At 40.2% G+C, this 18,607-nt stretch overlaps 1 protein-coding gene across 5 annotated transcripts in view; it reads left to right on the top strand.

The window, feature by feature from the left end:
* Positions 1-18,607, top strand: part of DTNBP1 (dystrobrevin binding protein 1) — a 191,520-nt gene that overhangs the window by 77,899 nt on the left and 95,014 nt on the right. For all 5 annotated transcript variants that reach the window (XM_077810604.1, XM_077810607.1, XM_077810606.1 and 2 more), the window contains exon 7: positions 13,663-13,685. In XM_077810604.1, the coding sequence (XP_077666730.1) occupies positions 13,663-13,685 (23 nt within the window). The remainder of the gene's footprint in view (positions 1-13,662; positions 13,686-18,607) is intronic.

Below are 18,607 nucleotides of genomic sequence, written 5' to 3'. Positions count from 1 at the left end.
GAGCATTGCCCTCTGAAGTTTTGATTTTAAATTATAACTGTTTTGTCTGTTTAGGCCCTGGTCCTCCAGTTGATTCCATGTGGGCACAGGAATATACCTGCATGCAACAAGCTGTAGGTTCAAGGCCTAAGAGAGGACAGGAACGGTCTGTGTTTGTACAGCCCTTTGTACAATTGGATCCTGGTGCAAAATGAATAATAATGCAATAAAACAACCAGAAATAACCATATAGAAAAACCTAAAAGAAATCAGTAGGTAAATTTCAGATGACAAGGAGGTAACAGTGTCAGGAATAAGAAAGCTTCAAAGGTTTTGCTCACATTAATCTTGTATTACTGGTTCCAGATAGTGGTAGTCTAACAACCACACACTTTGTTGATTTGCACATTTTTATTTAAAAAAAAATTTTGTTCGATAGTTCACTAGCCTGTTTTTCCAAAATCAGGTGGGGCTAATATAACACGTACAATTAAACATCGTGTCACAGCTGCTAGGCTGAGTGACCGATGAACAACAAAATTTGGAGCCGTCTCTAAATTTCCTGCAGTTGAGAACGTATGCGTGTTGTGCTGTTCCATATTTGGTTTCAAAGATATTAATTGTCTGGGGTTTGAAATTGACAGGACTGTTGCTCTTGAAGTCCTTTGAAAAACAGGTAGGCTTCTTGTTCTCTAATGTCAATACATGCTTTAAGAACAGAGCCAGCAGAAAGCTGAAGGAAGGAAGGTATTCTTGATTAGTACAAATCTAAAATTCTGCGTTTATTGTTGGTAGGGTAATCTTTTTTGGGAGCTGAGCATTTAATATTACTGTAATCTTTGGAAGGACTATTTCTCCTCTGTCTGGGGATATTTTAAAGAAACAGCTCCATTTAACTAAGATGTAAATTGTTTTTAAACATAATAGACTTGAAAAGTGAAATTTGTTTCCAAGGTAGATTTCTAATTCTCTCACAGGCTTCTTGTTTCTGATATACTTAAAGAATTTCTTGTTTGTTTTTGACTTTGGCTATTTGTACATCAGTTTCCATCCTCTACTTCCTAATAGCCATCTTATATTTTGTGCTGTAGATTATACTTTTTTGGCTTCATGAGGGTTGGATTTTCATTTTCTGAAGGATCTCTTTTGGCTTGAATAACTTTTTTATCTTGCTATTTAACCATTCTGTTTTTTTCTCATTTTCCTGCTTTATTCTTTGTTTTATAGCTAGGCATATTTTCTGTAACCATAATATGCTTAAATAGCCACTATGCAGAGTCTGATTTTTAATTTGCTCACTCGTGAGCTTTGTTGCTGTTATTAGGCTTAATTGTTTCTCTAATCTCTTTCAATATGGTATACACATTATCCTTTTTCTGATCAGAAGTCTGTTAATATAGCATTACCATTATAACTGATATATAAAAACTTAGCTGTGAAGCCGTTCAAGTTGCTACACACATACCATATCTGACATAAACCCACAAAAATAAGGAGATGAAAAGTTAAATCATCTCATCCTTCCTGGTACATGGTAATTGTAGTCAAGGAAAACGTAACTCGGTCCCCCCTTAATCTGCCCTTCTCCGCATATCCCTTTACTGAAGTTGGGATATGAGTTGGGAATGAGAAGTTTGGTAAAGGGGGGGTTGTGATAGAAGGCCGTTAACCTTAACTTTAACGTTTAGAGATATGTTTTGTGGTATGTGGTGCATGGTGGTTATGGTAACGGCTAGTTCTTCAAGTGATTGTCCATATACACATTCGTCTTATGGTGTGTGCGTGCGTCATGCACCAACATTCTGAGTCTTTTAGCCAAAAGGGTGAAGCAGGGTGAAACATCCTCTGTTTCTCTCATCACCGCTTGGCTTCAAGGCAGAGTGGCTTGCTGTCAATGAACTGTTGGCATTTTTTCTCAAGTTGCAAATAGAATAGTAGTAATTGTTGCCTATTGGCATTTTGATAGTTTTTATTAGGATTGTTTTATTATTTTCACCTTGTGATTGTGCTATTTAAAACTTAATGATGGATATTTAAAATTCTGATTTTGCTTGGGGGAATCGTACGTTCCTGGGAAATGTGCCATTTATAAGTCTTTCACTGCCAGGACCGCAAAGGTAGAGAAGCTCAGTAGCAAATCCGGTGAGGCCTGCTTCAGGCTCTGGGGCATATGACAATCCTGCTGCTCCCCCTGCCTGGCCTCCTGCCCGAGCCACCACTACACATCCCCAGACATGATTCCCCTACTTCAGGCTCTAGTAGGTCAGTCAAAAAGCTGTTGAGAAGGAAGGTACAGGGATTAGGTAGTTCTAGAGAAGGGGTTCTCAAACTGGGGGTCATGACCCCTCAGGGGGTTGCAAGGTTATTATCTGGGGGTTGCGAGCTGTCAGCCTCCACCCCAAACCCCGCTTCACCTCCAGCATTTATTATAATGTTAAATATTTTTTTTAAAAAAACCTGTTTTTAATTTATAACGGGGGTCACACTCAGAGGCTTGCTGTGTGAAAGGGGTCACCACTACAAAAGTTTGAGAACCACTCTTCTAGAGGTAAATCCCTGGATTAAGGTATCCTCAAAAATAAAAATGGCTTCCCTGCACCATTCTGCCTCTGAGACTTTGTGGCCCTGGGTTTTGACTTCTGAAGCTCGACCCCTTCACCGTACTGAGTCCTTGACACCAAAACAAAATGCTGAGAAATCTTCAAGTGCAGTATCTTCGTCTTCCCACTTTGCTATGTTGGTACTGCCTCCACCACTGGTCAAATCAGCACAGTTAGCAGAGGATTCACCCAGCTGGTGAGCCCTCTATAGCAGTGATGTTCATGGCACTGACAGATCTCAGTGTCTTGCAAGGAAACAGCATTGCCATTGTTGTTCACATGTGGTGTCTCTTATGGCACCAGATCACTCTCACTGCAGTACCAAGTATCTCCACGGCTCTACAGTCCATGCCTATATCTACTTCCCCACCAGTCAAGTTGGAGTGCTCCTTCTCTTTGTCATCTTCCAGCAGCATCGAATCGTAGTAAGAAAAGGGATGCTCCCACATGTACTCCCCATCCACGTCTTCTCCACTTTCTTCTGTCTTAGGTAGTGGATCTAGAGACTGGTCTCTCAACAGATGTGGTGTTCACTAAGCTGGGCATAGACCTTGGTTCTGGTCCATGGCCACCAGGCATTTACCCCTCAATACCTGTATAGCCTTGTTGGGGGCCATTGACCTCATGGAAGGGAAGATTACCTGGACAGACCTGTGCCTTCTAGAGCTTCTTGATGTATAGCTCAGTGTGACCGTCTGTACCCCTCTGTCCACCCCTTTTACAAGACCATATTAAATATTGTACAAAGCATACTGTGATTTGCTGATCATTATTGTCCTGATAAAATGTGTGGCAACATTGTAGGTAAAGATAAGATTCCACTGTATAATATTACCAACACATGTTCCAACATGTTCTGGAAGGCAGTCACAAACAAGTTCCACGGAGACAAAAGGCTAGCCAATGCCTCAGCCAGGTGTCAACAAGTTCAAATGGACCAATGCCTGAGTAAGTGGCCACTCTTCGGCAAGAGAGAGGGTGGGGGCAAAAAAAAAGCTACATTTTGACAAAGAAGCAACTTAAGGTTTCCTGGCCCCACAGACTTCCTGAACATCATCTGGAGATGATTCTTGTGCAAGAGAAAGGGCTATACGAGGAGAGGACAGATGTCCCAGATAGTCTCTGCCTTGCTCTCTACCCATGGCATTATCAACACCTGAAGAAGAAAGGAAGCAGTGTTGCACTGGGGTAGTTGGAAGGTGGGGGGAGTGATTGACTAAAAGAGGTTCAGCTAGTAAGACTGCTGGAACATGTGGTGAGAGAGACCTTTGCTTTGATTGACTTGACTTGTTAAATTAGGTGTTAATTGCATTTTACCTTTTATTTCTTGGTAACCAGTTCTGAATTATATGCCTCATTACTTGTAGTCACTTAAAAATATATCTTTCTGTAGTTAATAAATTTGTTGTGTTTTATCTAACCTTGTGTGTTTGGATTGAAGTGTTTGGGCAAACAAGATAAGATTTGTGCATATCATTTTCTGTTAATAAATGACGGATTTTATATGAGCTTGTATTGTCCAGGAGGGTACTGGGCAGTACAAGGTGCACATGTCTGGGGGAAAGTCTGGGACTGGGAGTTCGCTGATGTGGCGATTGTATACCCTGTGTAATGTCACACTCAGTCACCCAGGCTGCTTCTGAGCAACAGCCAGCTTAGATTTCCCTCCAACCTGAGGATTTACCAGGGATATCCTATCTCATTCAGTTAATGTATTGGGTTCTACTGTCCTAGTTATCCCCTGACAAAGCTGTGGTCCCTCCCAGTACATTTCAGATGAATAACTTTGATCTTCACCCAGACTTTTCCATCCTGGAGAGGATGAAAGGCAAACCCAACTCACCTTGGAGACTGTTGAGATGGATATCTAACTGTGTGAGAGCCTGCTTTGAGTTGGCTAAGGTGGATCCTCTTATTTCTCTGAGCTCACTCCACCAGAGCTCAGGCAGCCTCAGCAGCATTGTTGAAAAACATTTGTTATGGACATATGTAAAGCAGTCAAGTGGAGTTCTAGCTATCCACACATTTACAAAGCATTGTGCTATTATTGAAGCCTCCAGATCAGATGCTGTATTTAGGAAGGCTATTCTGCATTCTCTGTTTTCTTGAGCTTCCACCTCCATTAGAATGGTCCACTGCTTGGGAGTCACCATAAATGGAATGTGCATATGGACAATCACTCAAAGGAGAAAGGAAAGTTTCTTACCTGTTTAGTAACTGTAGTTCTTTCAGATATTTTCTGTATGCAGATTCCATGATCCACCCTCCACCCCTCCTACCTAAAAGTCCTTTACCACCCAGGATTCTTCAGTGGGGAGGAAACTGAGTGGCAGGTGGCCCAATCTACCCTTTTATGTGTTTGGTGCAGGACACAAGGACACTCAGGGTGCATGTGTATGAAGTAGCTTGTGCGCACCCACACACCAGGTTCCTTCTCACTGCCACAGGCAGTAAGAGGAAACTGAGGGAGAGATGTGACCACTCCACCCTCTATATGCTTATGTGGAAACACAAGGAGGCACGTGGTGCATTTGTGGACCTGACAGACACTGCTATTCAAAATAGCCTGATCTCTCACGCATGAGATGCGTGCGTATCTATAGAGGGACACATACTTAAAGAAGAACATCAAGTTCTATACTATAGTGCCAGCAGGCACAACTGACATTTCACTATTTTGTCTTCGGGGAAAGAGTAGGTAGCAATGAAAGAGTAATTAAAAAAAAAAAGAGAGAGAAATTACGAGTCACACATGAATGGTAAGAATGAATTAACTCTGTGTGAACTGTGTAACTAGTAAGTGGGAACCAATGAACAAATGCTCCTGTGACAAGTAAAAAGTCACAGTTCATCATATTGCCATTAAGTTGAAAGCTAAGCTGAAGTGTTTACAAGCAAGTATATACAAAATATTGTTTGCAACTCGAAATTCATAACACACGTGTGTTTAGACAAGTTATAGATTCCTTCTCTGCAGTTTTATTTTAAAAATATTTTCCGTCACTTGCTTATCGCGATCCAAGATAAAATTCTGAAGATGCTGCATCTTTCCTGCTGTGGCAGGAAAAGTTAACAGCTTATGTAGTGCAGGGAACTGCATTCCCTGAGTCAGGTCCTAGTGATATCAATTGCAATAGAGAGGGCTCCATCTCATATGTTGTCAGATATACAGCCTTTCAGATCACTTTTGTGATGCCTTATTGGGACAGAGTCACTAAATTATGTATTTATGTAATTATGAAGAATATTAGACAGGATTGTGAAAACCCATTTTGTTTTTTTCTCCAAGAAGAACACAGTGGGCTCTTGTTTTTTTTCCCCAGGGGGTCTTATTTTCTTTTTAGCTCAAATTTCACTTTGAAGTGCTTACATTAATAAGCGAGATGGAATGGACTGAAGTAATTAAAACAACTCTCTAAAGTAAATTTTACATATCATTAAGATGTATGTAGCAGAAAAGGATTCATGTTAATCTATTCTCCCACAAGGTACAGAAAATAGTTGTTTTGATTCTTCAAGTCAAATATAAATTTTTTTGTCTAGTGAAGTAGAAGATAGGAGATTAATGGTTCTGCAAGGGAGGAGACATGTTTGATGGCTGTATTTAAAACGTATCCATAAAAATAATTCAAAACTCCCTATACCAGTCTTTTCAGCAGCTTGTCACATCAGTTAATTAAGGAGCAATTTTTGTTTCTCTACACACAAAGATGGCAAAGATCAACTGGTAATCAATCTATTAAAAACAAATGAAAACTGCTACTATTATAATACTGCCCTCAACTTGGCAATTTAAAGAAAATGATAGAAGCATTTTGCCCTCCATGTATTCCTACAGATTTAAACTATAGGTTGCAGCTGCAGGAGAGGGGCGAATTAAAACAAGAACTAAAAGAAACCATATTGATATGAATGCAAGATTGTCAGTTCAACATGGAAGTTTACCTAAGAAAGGTTACAAGTACAGATACAGGGGGAAAAAAGTATTTCTACTCAGTTCTATTGCTTCTGGATGTGGAAAAAACCCTGCAGAATGCTATGATCCATGCTGCAAATATTGTCATTCAAGAACACAGAGAAAATTATGGAGACTGCATCACATTTCACTGCATCAAAGTGACAGAAAAATTGTGGAAGTAAAATCATTGAAAGCAGGACAGATTAATTCAGAATTTTGTCCATTTTTAAGAGATCTGCATTTCTGTCCAGCCCACTCAACATGAGTAGGATTCAGCACATTCAAATTTGTTTGGTTGAAATTTCATAATAGCATAGTTCCTAAGAAAGCAAACAGATTAGTGATACATTTACCAAAGGCGCATACAAAAGAGTAGTAGGTCTAGCAAGTTAGTAGACTGGGGACTCAATTGGTGATCTGTTTTACTTACAAAACTGCAAGCTTTTTGTTTAGAACAATATATGTGCACCTTTGAAGCAATAAATATAAAGTGAATCACATCCTCATAAAACTTACTGGGATTTTTCCAAAATATTTTTCTAGTGTTTGGGGTGTGGGGGAGGAAAAGTAAGTGGATTTTTTCAGTTTGGAGAAATCAGTTTTGACTTGTGAACTAAAAATAGACCCAGAGGTTCTCCAAAGTTTTCCATAACTTTCTAATGTTTGTGCCATCTTTGTGATGTGAGCAGAATATTAGATTGTGTTTCTGCAATCTGTTTTAATATTGTTTTAACATTATTCCCCTGATGCCTGATATATCCCTTTAGATTTGGTCTTGGTGAGTAATGAGGACCTCATAGAGGAAATGGTTGTAGGGGATAATCTTGGCTCAAGTGATCATGAGCTAATTCAGTTCAAACTGAATGGAAGGATTAACAAAAATAAATCTGCAACTAAGGTTTTTGATTTCAAAAGGGCTGACTTTCAAAAATTAAGGAAATTAGTTAGGGAAGTGGATTGGACTGAAGAATTTATGGGTTTAAAGGTAGAGGAGGCCTGGGATTATTTTAAATTAAAGCTGCAGAAGCTATCGGAAGCCTGCATCCCAAGAAAGGGGAAAAAATTCATAGGCAGGAGTTGTAGACCAAGCTGGATGAGCAAGCATCTTAGAGAGGTAATTAAGAAAAAGCAGAAAGCATATAGGGAGTGGAAGAAGGGAGGGATCAGTAAGGCAAGCTACCTTATTGAGGTCAGAATATGTAGGGATAAAGTGAGACAGGCTAAAAGTCAAGTAGAGTTGGACCTTGCAAAGGGAATTAAAACCAATAGTAAAAGGTTCTATAGTCATATAAATAGGAAGAAAACAAAGAAAGAAGAAGTGGGACCGCTAAAAACTGAGGATGGAGTGGAGGTCAAGGATAATCTAGGCATGGCCCAATATCTAAACAAATACTTTGCCTCAGTCTTTAATAAGACTAAAGAGGATCTTAGGGATAATGGTAGCATGATAAATGGGAATGAGGATATGGAGGTAGACATCACCATATCAGAGGTAGAAGCGAAACTCAAACAGCTTAATGGGACTAAATCGGGGGGCCCAGATAATCTTCATCCAAGAATATTAAAAGAATTGGCACAAGAAATTGCAAGCCCATTAGCAAGAATTTTTAATGAATCTGTAAACTCAGGGGTTGTACCGTATGATTGGAGGATTGCTAACATAGTTCCTATTTTTAAGAAAGGGAAAAAAAGTGATCCAAGTAATTATAGGCCTGTTAGTTTGACATCTGTAGTATGCAAGGTCTTGGAAAAAATTTTGAAGGAGAAGGTAGTTAAGGACATTGAAGTCAATGGTAAATGGGACAAAATACAACATGGTTTTACAAAAGGTAGATCGTGCCAAACCAACCTGATCTCCTTCTTTGAGAAAGTAACAGATTTTTTAGATAAAGGAAACGCAGTGGATCTAATTTACTTAGATTTTAGTAAGGCGTTTGATACGGTGCCACATGGGGAATTATTAGTTAAATTGGATAAGATGGGCATCAATAGGAATATTGAAAGGTGGATAGGGAATTGGTTAAAGGGGAGACTACAACGGGTCCTACTGAAAGGTGAACTGTCAAGTTGGAGGGAGGTTACCAGTGGAGTTCCTCAGGGATCGGTTTTGGGACCAATCTTATTTAATCTTTTTATTACTGACCTGGGCACAAAAAGTGGGAGTGTGCTAATAAAGTTTGCAGATGATACAAAGCTGGGAGGTATTGCTAATTTAGAGAAGGACAGGGATACCGTACAGGAGGATCTGGATGACCTTGTAAACTGGAGTAATAGGAATAGGATGAAATTTAATAGTGAGAAGTGTAAGGTCATGCATTTAGGGATTAATAACAAGAATTTTAGTTATAAGCTAGGGACGCATCAACTAGAAGTAACGGAGGAGGAAAAGGACCTTGGAGTATTGGTTGATCATAGGATGACTATGAGCTGCCAATGTGATATGGCTGTGAAAAAAGCTAATGTCGTCTTGGGATGCATCAGGAGAGGTATTTCCAGTAGGGATAAGGAGGTTTTAGTACCGTTATATAAGGCACTGGTGAGACCTCACCTGGAGTACTGTGTGCAGTTCTGGTCTCCCATGTTTAAGAAGGATGAATTCAAACTGGAACAGGTACAGAGAAGGGCTACTAGGATGATCCAAGGAATGGAAAACTTGTCTTATGAAAGGAGACTCAGGGAGCTTGGCTTGTTTAGCCTAACTAAAAGAAGGCTGAGGGGAGATATGATTGCTCTCTATAAATATATCAGAGGGATAAATACCAGAGAGGGAGAGGAATTATTTAAACTCAGTACCAATGTGGACACAAGAACAAATGGATATAAACTGGCCACTAGGAAATTTAGATTAGAAATTAGACGAAGGTTTCTAACCATCAGAGGAGTGAAGTTTTGGAATAGCCTTCCGAGGGAAGTAGTGGGGGCAAAAGATCTATCTTGCTTTAAGATTAAACTCGATAAGTTTATGGAGGAGATGGTATGATGGGATAACATGGTTTTGGTAATTAAATATTCATGGTAAATAGGCCCAATGGCCTGTGATGGGTTTTAGATGGGGTAAGATCCAAGTTACCTGGGAAAGAATTTTCTGTAGTATCTGGCTGATGAATCTTGCCCATATGCTCAGGGTTTAGCTGATCGCCATATTTGGGGTCAGGAAGGAATTTTCCTCCAGGGCAGATTGGAAGAGGCCCTGGAGGTTTTTCGCCTTCCTCTGTAGCATGGGGCACGGGTCACTTGCTGGAGGATTCTCTGCTCCTTGAGGTCTTTAAACTACAATTTGAGGACTTCAATAGCACAGATATAGGTGTGAGGTTTTTTTTTTGTAGGAGTGGTGGGTGAAATTCTGTGGCCTGCGTTGTGCAGGAGGTCAGACTAGATGATCATAATGGTCCCTTCTGACCTAAATATCTATGAATCTATGAATCTATGAATCCCATTAAAGATGTGAGCTGTTCTCTTGCCTAATGTACATAATAAGCTTATCTATAAAGAAAATCTTTGGAAATTTAGCTCAAGAATATCAGTTTGATAGGTCCTACCAATACAGTCTTGCTTCCTAGCAACGTAGTTCTTGAATAATAAAATTTATGCTTGCTCGCAATGTTTTAATGCTGCAGCTATATACCATTTCACACTGAGCTCTTACATCAAATGTAAGAAAGTAATTATTTTTATTACTTTTGGAATCTGAGTTAAAAGCTACTGCATAACTTTAAAAAGGATATTTGAGTTGCATTGCCAAAAATTACACATCTCAAATATACTATTTTAAGTGTGCATTTAGCCTATGAACATTTTATCTATATTTTAAATTAAAAAAAAAATAAAGCCTACTGAGTGCTTATCAGAAGTAAGGCTACATTTTAGTCACAGGTATTTTTAGTAAAAGTAATGGACAGGTCTTGGGCAGTAAACAAAAATTCACGGCCCGTGACCTGTCCATGACTTGTACTATATACCTCTGACTAAATCTTGGGTGCTCTGGGAGGGTAGATGGGGTGGCGTGCTGCCTAGGACCACTGCTGCTGCGGGGTGTGTATGTGGGGCTGGCAGGCTCCTTACCTGTGAGGCTCTCTGGAAGTGGCAACATGTCCTTTAACTCCTAGACAGAAGTGCAGCCAGGGGGTTCTGCGTGATGCCTCTGCCCATTGCCCATTGGAACCACGGCCAATGGGAGCTGCGGTGGCGGTGCCTGCGGGCGGAGGCAGTGCGCAGAACCACCTGGCCACATCTCCACCTAGGAGCCAAGGGACATGTCACCACTTTTGGGGAGACCCCCAGGTAAGTGCCACCCAGAGCCACCACCCCCCTCCTGCCCAAGCCCTTGCCCCAGCCCTGAACCTCCTCCCACACCCAATCTCCTGCTGCTGCTGGGGTTGGGGCAGTGGCTGGTGCGGCTGGCCCAGGGTGACCAAGCTGCTCGGTCGGCCCCCAGGCCAGCCACACCAGCTTCTGCGAAGGTCCCGGAAACTCTCAGAATCCGTGACCTCTGTGACATACTCACAGCCTTAATCAGGAGTATGTCAAGCTTACGCTACTGCCACTTTCCAGGTTTCCCTAGACAGGCAAGATGAGCTGTGCTTCAGGAATCCATCCAAGGGGAAAGAGACCTTGAGATTAAAGCAAACCTCCATCTCTCAATGTGTCATATCTTACAGGTAGGTATTTGAGTTAATTAGTTGTCATGAGGGATGGATAAAGAATCAAATGCTCTCTTTTCTGCATCCTGTGACGTATACAATAGAAGTTATCGATGAACTAGAGTTGAAATTGAGATCACAACTGTAAATTCTGGAAAAGTGTCGAACTATAGAGTTAAATAAGAATAAGTACATGGCTAAGGCTCTACTTGAATTGCAGGATGATTGTCTAATTGCGGCTGAGTTGCGGACAAGAGGTGGAAAATTGCAGAAAATTAATAATGGACCTTTATTAATGGTGGAATTTGTTTTTAAGAAAAATTTGCTGGAACAATATAAACACTCAAGTATTGTGTTATGCCTGCTAATTTTTTTTGATAACCAGACATTTTGCTGCAACTGTTTTAAAATCATTAATGCATGAGGCTGACAGCAGGAGCCCTGCCGTGTGTGGGGCTGACAGCAGGAGCTGAAGCTGCTATCCGCTCATATAAATAGGGTTCTACTCTACTAATTGGGGGGGGCGGAAATGTGTGTGTTGCGAACCTCAAAATGTATGCAAAATTATGGACTGTGCATAGGAAGCTAATCAGAATTGTGGTGGAAGCCGAATGTTGCGGGATCCACAATTTCTGCAGTATCACAAATTAAGAAGGGCCTTATACATTGCCCAATATTTAAAAAATAATAATCTACAAGTGTCTTAACAGAATCTTGGCTTAAACTGCAAAAATAGGTGAACAATAAAAGTGACTGGCCACAGAAAAGAACTTTGATATAACAAACCACATGTGACAACTTCAACTTTCCCCTTCCCCACATAAGCTTACTACCGTGACTTGGCTTCGGTCTCCAAATTTATCATATACCTATTACGTGGAGCTGGATATGGACAAATTGAGTACTCACTCTGTAGAGTAAATATAAAATTAAAGAATTAAAGGTGTCTTAAGTTTGGTTAAAGAAATGTATTGTAAAGAAAGGCCCTGAAAGTAATGACTTTGTAAGGCTGGAGGGAATGAAGTAGGGTGGATGTCTGGTTCAAAGAATAAGTAGTGAAATAAAAGGAAGTTTCTAAAAGGAAGGCCTCTGACCAATAGGGGTAACTGCAGAGGGCTTTCATTATGACAAGAGAATCTGTCTTAAAATGAGCCATTATGGCTCTTCCCATCCCACATAGCAATGTTATCTCAAAAATTAGGGCCTATGTGAACCAAGGTGCAAAGAGGAAAATATTGGTCAGCAAGAAGGAGTGGAAAAGATAAGGAAAAATGGCTGTGGGGAGAAAGGAGATTATAAATCTTACCTAGATTGAGACTGGAAATAAGCATGAACTGTTTCAAATTGGTTTTTAGCTGAAATCAGTAATTGTCAATGACATCACTTGTTTGTTAAAGGGTATAAAAAAGTAAACTCTTAAAGGATTCATTGCTAATATATGCCTGACCATGTTGGAGCCGACTAATATGAGTCTAAGCACCCTGGGGCTTAGCCCATATGTAAGTATCTTGATCAAATGCTTAAAAAATGTTTTGTTACTGTTTGGATGTAGTAAATTGCTTATTATTTAGATTTTTTTAGGAATGTTTAGAACAATTGTATAAATACCATTTGGCCTTTGAATGTAATAAAGGAATTTATGGTTAAATTAGTGTTGTAATACCCTACATAAATAATAATTCCAAGACACAACCCCTTTAATTCTCCCCTAGGTGCTAGAAGGAAGAAAAAATGTTAAATTATTCTTGCTCACCTCACTGTAATGCCTTCAGGCAGAAAGGAAAGTGCATGTGTACGAAGGGGTGAGTGGGTGTGTCTGCTGCTCTACCTGTCTTCCTTCTTTCAGGTTGCAGAGTTTTGTGGTGTCACTATTCCTTCCACATATATGAATCCTCCTCCTCTGGTAAATAACTCCAAATCAAGCTGTGCTACATCTGGAGTTTGCTCAAGTAGCACAGTAAAATTTACCAGATTTTTGTCTTTCACTGCTAACCATAGGGTTTTGAATGTCAGTCCTGAAAACTGACAAGACAGTGGTCAGTTTTCACTCTGCTACAGCTTGACAAAGCTCTGAGAGGCAGCAGGGATGTCTTAGTGTCTGTCAGTGGATTTAAAAAGCCTTCATTTATTAATTGATAATGCTCAGTTCATATTCATGTTATCTTTGCAACCAGATGATCTAGAAACAGTGAGAATAGATATAAATATGTAATATATATTTGAAATATGTGATAGCTCAGTTCTAAAGAAGTTGATATCAGTTACTTGCTCCAGGAAAGCAATTCTTCAAGCTCTGTACATGCAGCTAGAAGTTTCCATTAACCAAGTTTCTAAAAATGTCACAATAATCAAATCCTTCAGTTCACCTTTTCATACATTTTAAACCATTGCAAATCATCATAGATAATCCCAGTTGCAGTTTGAATTTATGCAACATATCTGTTTTTAATCTGAGACGTTCTATTCTGCTTTCTCTCTTCTACAGGAAAGAACTTGAAACCTTCAAAGGTAACTTCTCTTTTTAATTCTACACTTTAAAGTTGCTGCGATTTTCTCAATATTTTACATTGGATAATGTTGTTCATCTTATGTCACAAACAGTGTTTTGTTACTCTGTCACTATCTGTTTCTGCTACTGACATCTTTAGGATAGTAGTAAATGCTATAGAAATACAGATGGGACTTTCTTCTATGGGTATTGTGAGGGAAATGCTAAATTTCAAAGATCCCATACCTGGTCTAACTCTCTCCTGAAAGATTATCTAGAAGTGAAAGACATCAGGTCATAGGGTAGTCATTATGTCGTTTTCAGCTTGTATTGGTTTTTGACATGTGCCATGGGCACTATCTAGAAACAGCTATGCAGAAGTCTAATAGTTTGCACTGTATTATACTATCTCAGAGAGAGGAATATGTGGGTTTTTTAGACAGCTTATTTTTTCTTCCTTACTCCCATTTGGGTTTGTTTTAAAGCAAGAATGTACTATATGTCAGTCCAACATAATACAAAGGGGTTGGGAATTTTATGTAGTGTGACAGTGCTTTGCCACGGTAGTGGGTTGGCAGAGGATTTTGGTGTTCATGGTTTTAATAAACCTTATATTTAAATTTATAATTTGCTACTTAAGAATTTTCAATGTGAGGTCAGTTTAAAAGTTAGCTGTACCCTTTTGATCTAGGTAAAACACAAGTGTGAGTTGAGATTTTTCATCTCATGTATATTACAAAGGTTAGTGAAGTTTGATTCATGCATGTTAGCTTGTGCAATTTAAAATATAGCTGAAAATTTCTACAGAATTTACTGTATTTGCCTGTTTGGTTCATTAGCTTATTTTATTATTATATAATGCTAAAAAAAGAAAAACAATCAAGTTAACATTACCAGACAGTAAGTGACAGATTATGTAAAGGTTTCAGAGTGGTAGCCGTGTTAGTCTGTATCAGCAAAAACAACGAGGAGTACTTATGGCACCTTAGAGGCTAACCAGTTTATTTGGGCATAAGCTTTCGTGGTCTAAAACCCACTTCATCAGATGCAGTGTCACCTGTGTCTGCAGCTCTGTAGTACAATTCTTTTAATTGGTTTGACAGAAAGACTGAGTAGATAGCCAGACAATGCAAAGTTGATTCTGTTCCAAGGTAGTGCAGTTAGTTTTATGGTACTAAGTGTTCCTTTATAGGCTGAAAAATGCAATCCTCCTTATTTGTGTTGATACCTTAGTGCAGTGGTCCCCAACCTTTCTGTGGGAATAGCATATTCCTATTCCCAGACGACTGTGGCAGGTGCCAGACACCCTGCCGCCGAAATGCCTCCGAGAAGCGGCAGCGGCAAGAAGTGTCCCCACCGAAATGCTGCCGAGAAACGGCAATGCTTCTCGGTGTCATTTCGGCAGGCGGTTCTTTGGTGGTGCGGTGTCCTGCAGGTGCACACAACTGCCTGGCGGGCACCATTGCATTGGGGACCCCTGCCTTAGTGACTTCTGGAGTCAGTCTGTGAAACTCAAGAGTTGCCTGTAGCTGCTTGCTTAGCTTGGCCATGTGGTCTCTGGAGGTCTCTGGTGCTTTCAGGTGCATAGAGTGCAAATGATTTAACTGACTGAATTGAGAGACATTCATATTTGCAGTTGCATTTATTACATTACTCTTCAGACTAGTTTGCCATATGGGCCTAATGAAAAGGCAGATGCAGGCACAACAAATGAACTTTGAATAATTTTTCATTTTGATACAAAGAGGCATGATTCTTAAATATTTTTCTTAGTTAATGTTTACTGTAGATAAGGAAAAACAAACTTTTACTTGAATAGCTAGTACAGCTAGATTAATTTTGATTTGGTCATTGAAATAGCAAAAAGTGTCTTTATCCCTGTTTCTGTGAATCCTCATTCATGCTATGGAAGCCAGGCAAGATCAGCTTCTGTTATGTCTTCAACAGCTGTAAATGCCTTTTGGCAAACTTTATGTAATCTTGCTGTCTATATCAGTATATGTATTATTCCCTCGTTTTATTTTGAGGCATACAAGCAGTACGAGTGGTATTGTACTTTTTATCCTTTGTATAATGATTTTCATCAGTATATAGTTTGTTCTAGGCAAGGGGTAAGAATTTATTTTCAAACCAATGCTAACATGCCCATGTAAAACAGAATACCATGGAGGAAAGAATTCTGAGTTCCGGAAGATTCTAAGCTTTTTTCCAGTGACTTGCTGTGCAGCCCTGGATACATCACTTTACTACTTTGCTTTCCCATCTGTAAAACAGAGTTACTTTGACGATCAGTTTGTAAAACAAACTTTTTATATTTTGAAAGTGGTGGTATATAAATGTCATAAATGATGTAAATGATATTTTTCAATAGTAAAATAAACCCTGAACTAACTCAAATATAACCAGGGATGAAATATTTTTCTTCGAATATGTGCCAGTGTTGGGTGAAACATTTTTCTTCAAATATGTGTCAGTGTCAATCCCACAGTAGGTGGATGTGTGCGTAGTGTGCAGAATTGGATTTGTTTTGGGTAAGTGTCTGTTGAACTATGCATATGTTCTGTACCTTCTTGTGCCCTCTTATGTGAGGGCATAAAGGATGGAGTGGCTGCAGCCTTCTCTCAGTTTCCTCTTATCGAATTGATATGCAACCTGACAGGTGTTCAACTGATATTTTTCTTGAGCTTCAAACTTACTTTCCACACTAGGTTTTTTTGTTTTGTTTTGTTTTTTTTTTAAGAAATCTTTCTTTACTGACTTATTTGTGCCAATTTTTTAATTTGGGCATTCAAAAAAAAAGGGTGGGGGGGGGCAAGAGACAACAGGTAAGACTCCCTTCCACCTTCTTCCCCCCCTTGCCTTCCAGGTTTAAGGCCTGCCTGACATGCAACATGCTCATCCCCCTGGTCAAGGGGCATAGTTGATGCTTTTTCTATCTAGGGAAAGTCATTTCCATGATAAGTGTGAGATGCATAAACCGTCTCATCAAGAACTCTCAAGGCATGGGACATACAGATCAAACTACACCTGCTCGAGCAGCCAATGTGCATCATTTCAGACTTGGAGGAGACATCAAGATCAACCTCCAAGGAACCCAGGAGTATTCTTTAGCAAGTGTTCCTTTAGGCAGACACCAGTGGAGTCCAATGAGAGAGGAAGGCAGGGAAGAAAACCGCATCAAAATTGAGGGTACTTTGAGGAAACCAAGGGAGGCACAATGTACCTCCCATTCAAGGGGTTGGAGCTATTCAGCTCAAGGGCTGATGAAGCACACTATTCCATAAAGGACTTGAGGGCCACCCTGAGATCCCTAGGAATCTATACACTGTCCTACAAGAAGTGCTATAAATATCAGCCCCAACAAAGCTAATGGGTACATCATTACTCCCAGGGCAAACAACTGGCTTACCAACAATGTTATAGTATCAGAGGAGATGTCTTTCATCCACCTCCTCTGTCACAAACACTGCCCCATCAGCCAGATGGCAGATTTGACAGGAATTGCAGGAGCCACATCCGAGCCGATCAGGAGCCAGCACCTACCATTGGAAGCCACCATGTCCTGTTCTGTTGGATGTGATCTGTTGTCACCTTGGACAAATGGATGTTGGATATAATCACCTATCATTATCCCTTCCCTGTCCCTGTTCAGGTACTCTTCTTACACAAAAGTCTGTTATGAAAAGAAGTGGCTTCATTGTTTCATCTAAGAGTTGTAAAGGGTTCCACAGGAGTACAGGTGAAGAGATTTCTTCATGGTACTTCCTTATCCCAAAGAAAAAAGGGGGTCTTCTTCCTATCCTAGACCAGAGGAGACTAAACAAATATATGCACCCTTCAGATTCAGGATGGCAGCTCTTGTCTCCATCATTCCATCTCTTCAGGCTCAAGACTGGTTTGTGGCTCTCGAGTTCCAGGAGGCATATTTTCATATAGTGGTCCACATAGCCCATGGGAAGTATTTGCAATTTGTGGTGGGATCCAATCACTTTCAGTACAAGGTGTTGCCATTCGGCTTCTCCATGGCACCGAGGGTCTCCATGAAAAGCCACACAGGATAGTACTGCACCTGAGGAGATAAAGCATTCACATCTACCTCTACTTGAGTGACTGGCTGATCGGAGACAGGTCACAATGGCGATATTGGTGAGCTAGGGCAGCACTCTGTTTCTATTTATCTGACTAGCCCTCTCAGTGAACTATAAAAATGTACTCACCCCATTTCAGATGGTGAAGTTCAGAAGAATTTGGATTGACTCCAAATCAAAAGGAGCATATTTTCCTAACGACAGATTCCAGGTACAAGGACTCTTACTTCAGTTGACATCAGAGCTACCTATAATGGTATGAACATACTTTGCAGTCTAGCATGACCTAATGTGTTGGCATATACATACATGTCACTTGGTAGACTTTATCTGTGGCCCCTTCAAACTTTGGCTCAGAATCAATTCTCTGGTAAACACCCAGTAGACAGAAGATCCTAGTACTAAGTCACATCACTGCTGAACTGATTTGGTGGTTAGAACTCCCAACCATGCATAAAGGCATTCCCTTTTTTCACTTCCCTTCCTGACAAAGACACTAATCATAGATGTGTCAGGGACAAGTTGGAGAGATCCCTTGGACTATCTACAGATCCAAGGAACCTGGTCTCCAAGCTACGTGAAGCTACAAATTAATGTCCAAGAGCTTGTAGCCATCAGAGTTACCAGTATGTTGTTCCTACCTGTTCTCCAAAACTTGATAATGTAGATGTTCCTGGACTACACGACAGTCATGCGCTACATAAGAAAGGGAATGTCTGTTCCTTACCCCTCTGCCTGGGAATCATTCTGGAATTTGGTGCCATCAGAATGGGGTGACATTGATGGCCCTTCACCTCACTGGAGTAAGCAACAATTTAGCAGACTTCCTGAGCAGACAGTCAATGACCAGTCAC

The sequence above is a fragment of the Eretmochelys imbricata genome, chromosome 2, assembly GCF_965152235.1.
Source record: "Eretmochelys imbricata isolate rEreImb1 chromosome 2, rEreImb1.hap1, whole genome shotgun sequence".
Taxonomy (NCBI): domain Eukaryota; kingdom Metazoa; phylum Chordata; order Testudines; family Cheloniidae; genus Eretmochelys; species Eretmochelys imbricata.
The sequence above is the reverse complement of the archived record's forward strand: the minus strand, read 5'-3'. Positions and strand labels throughout refer to the sequence as shown.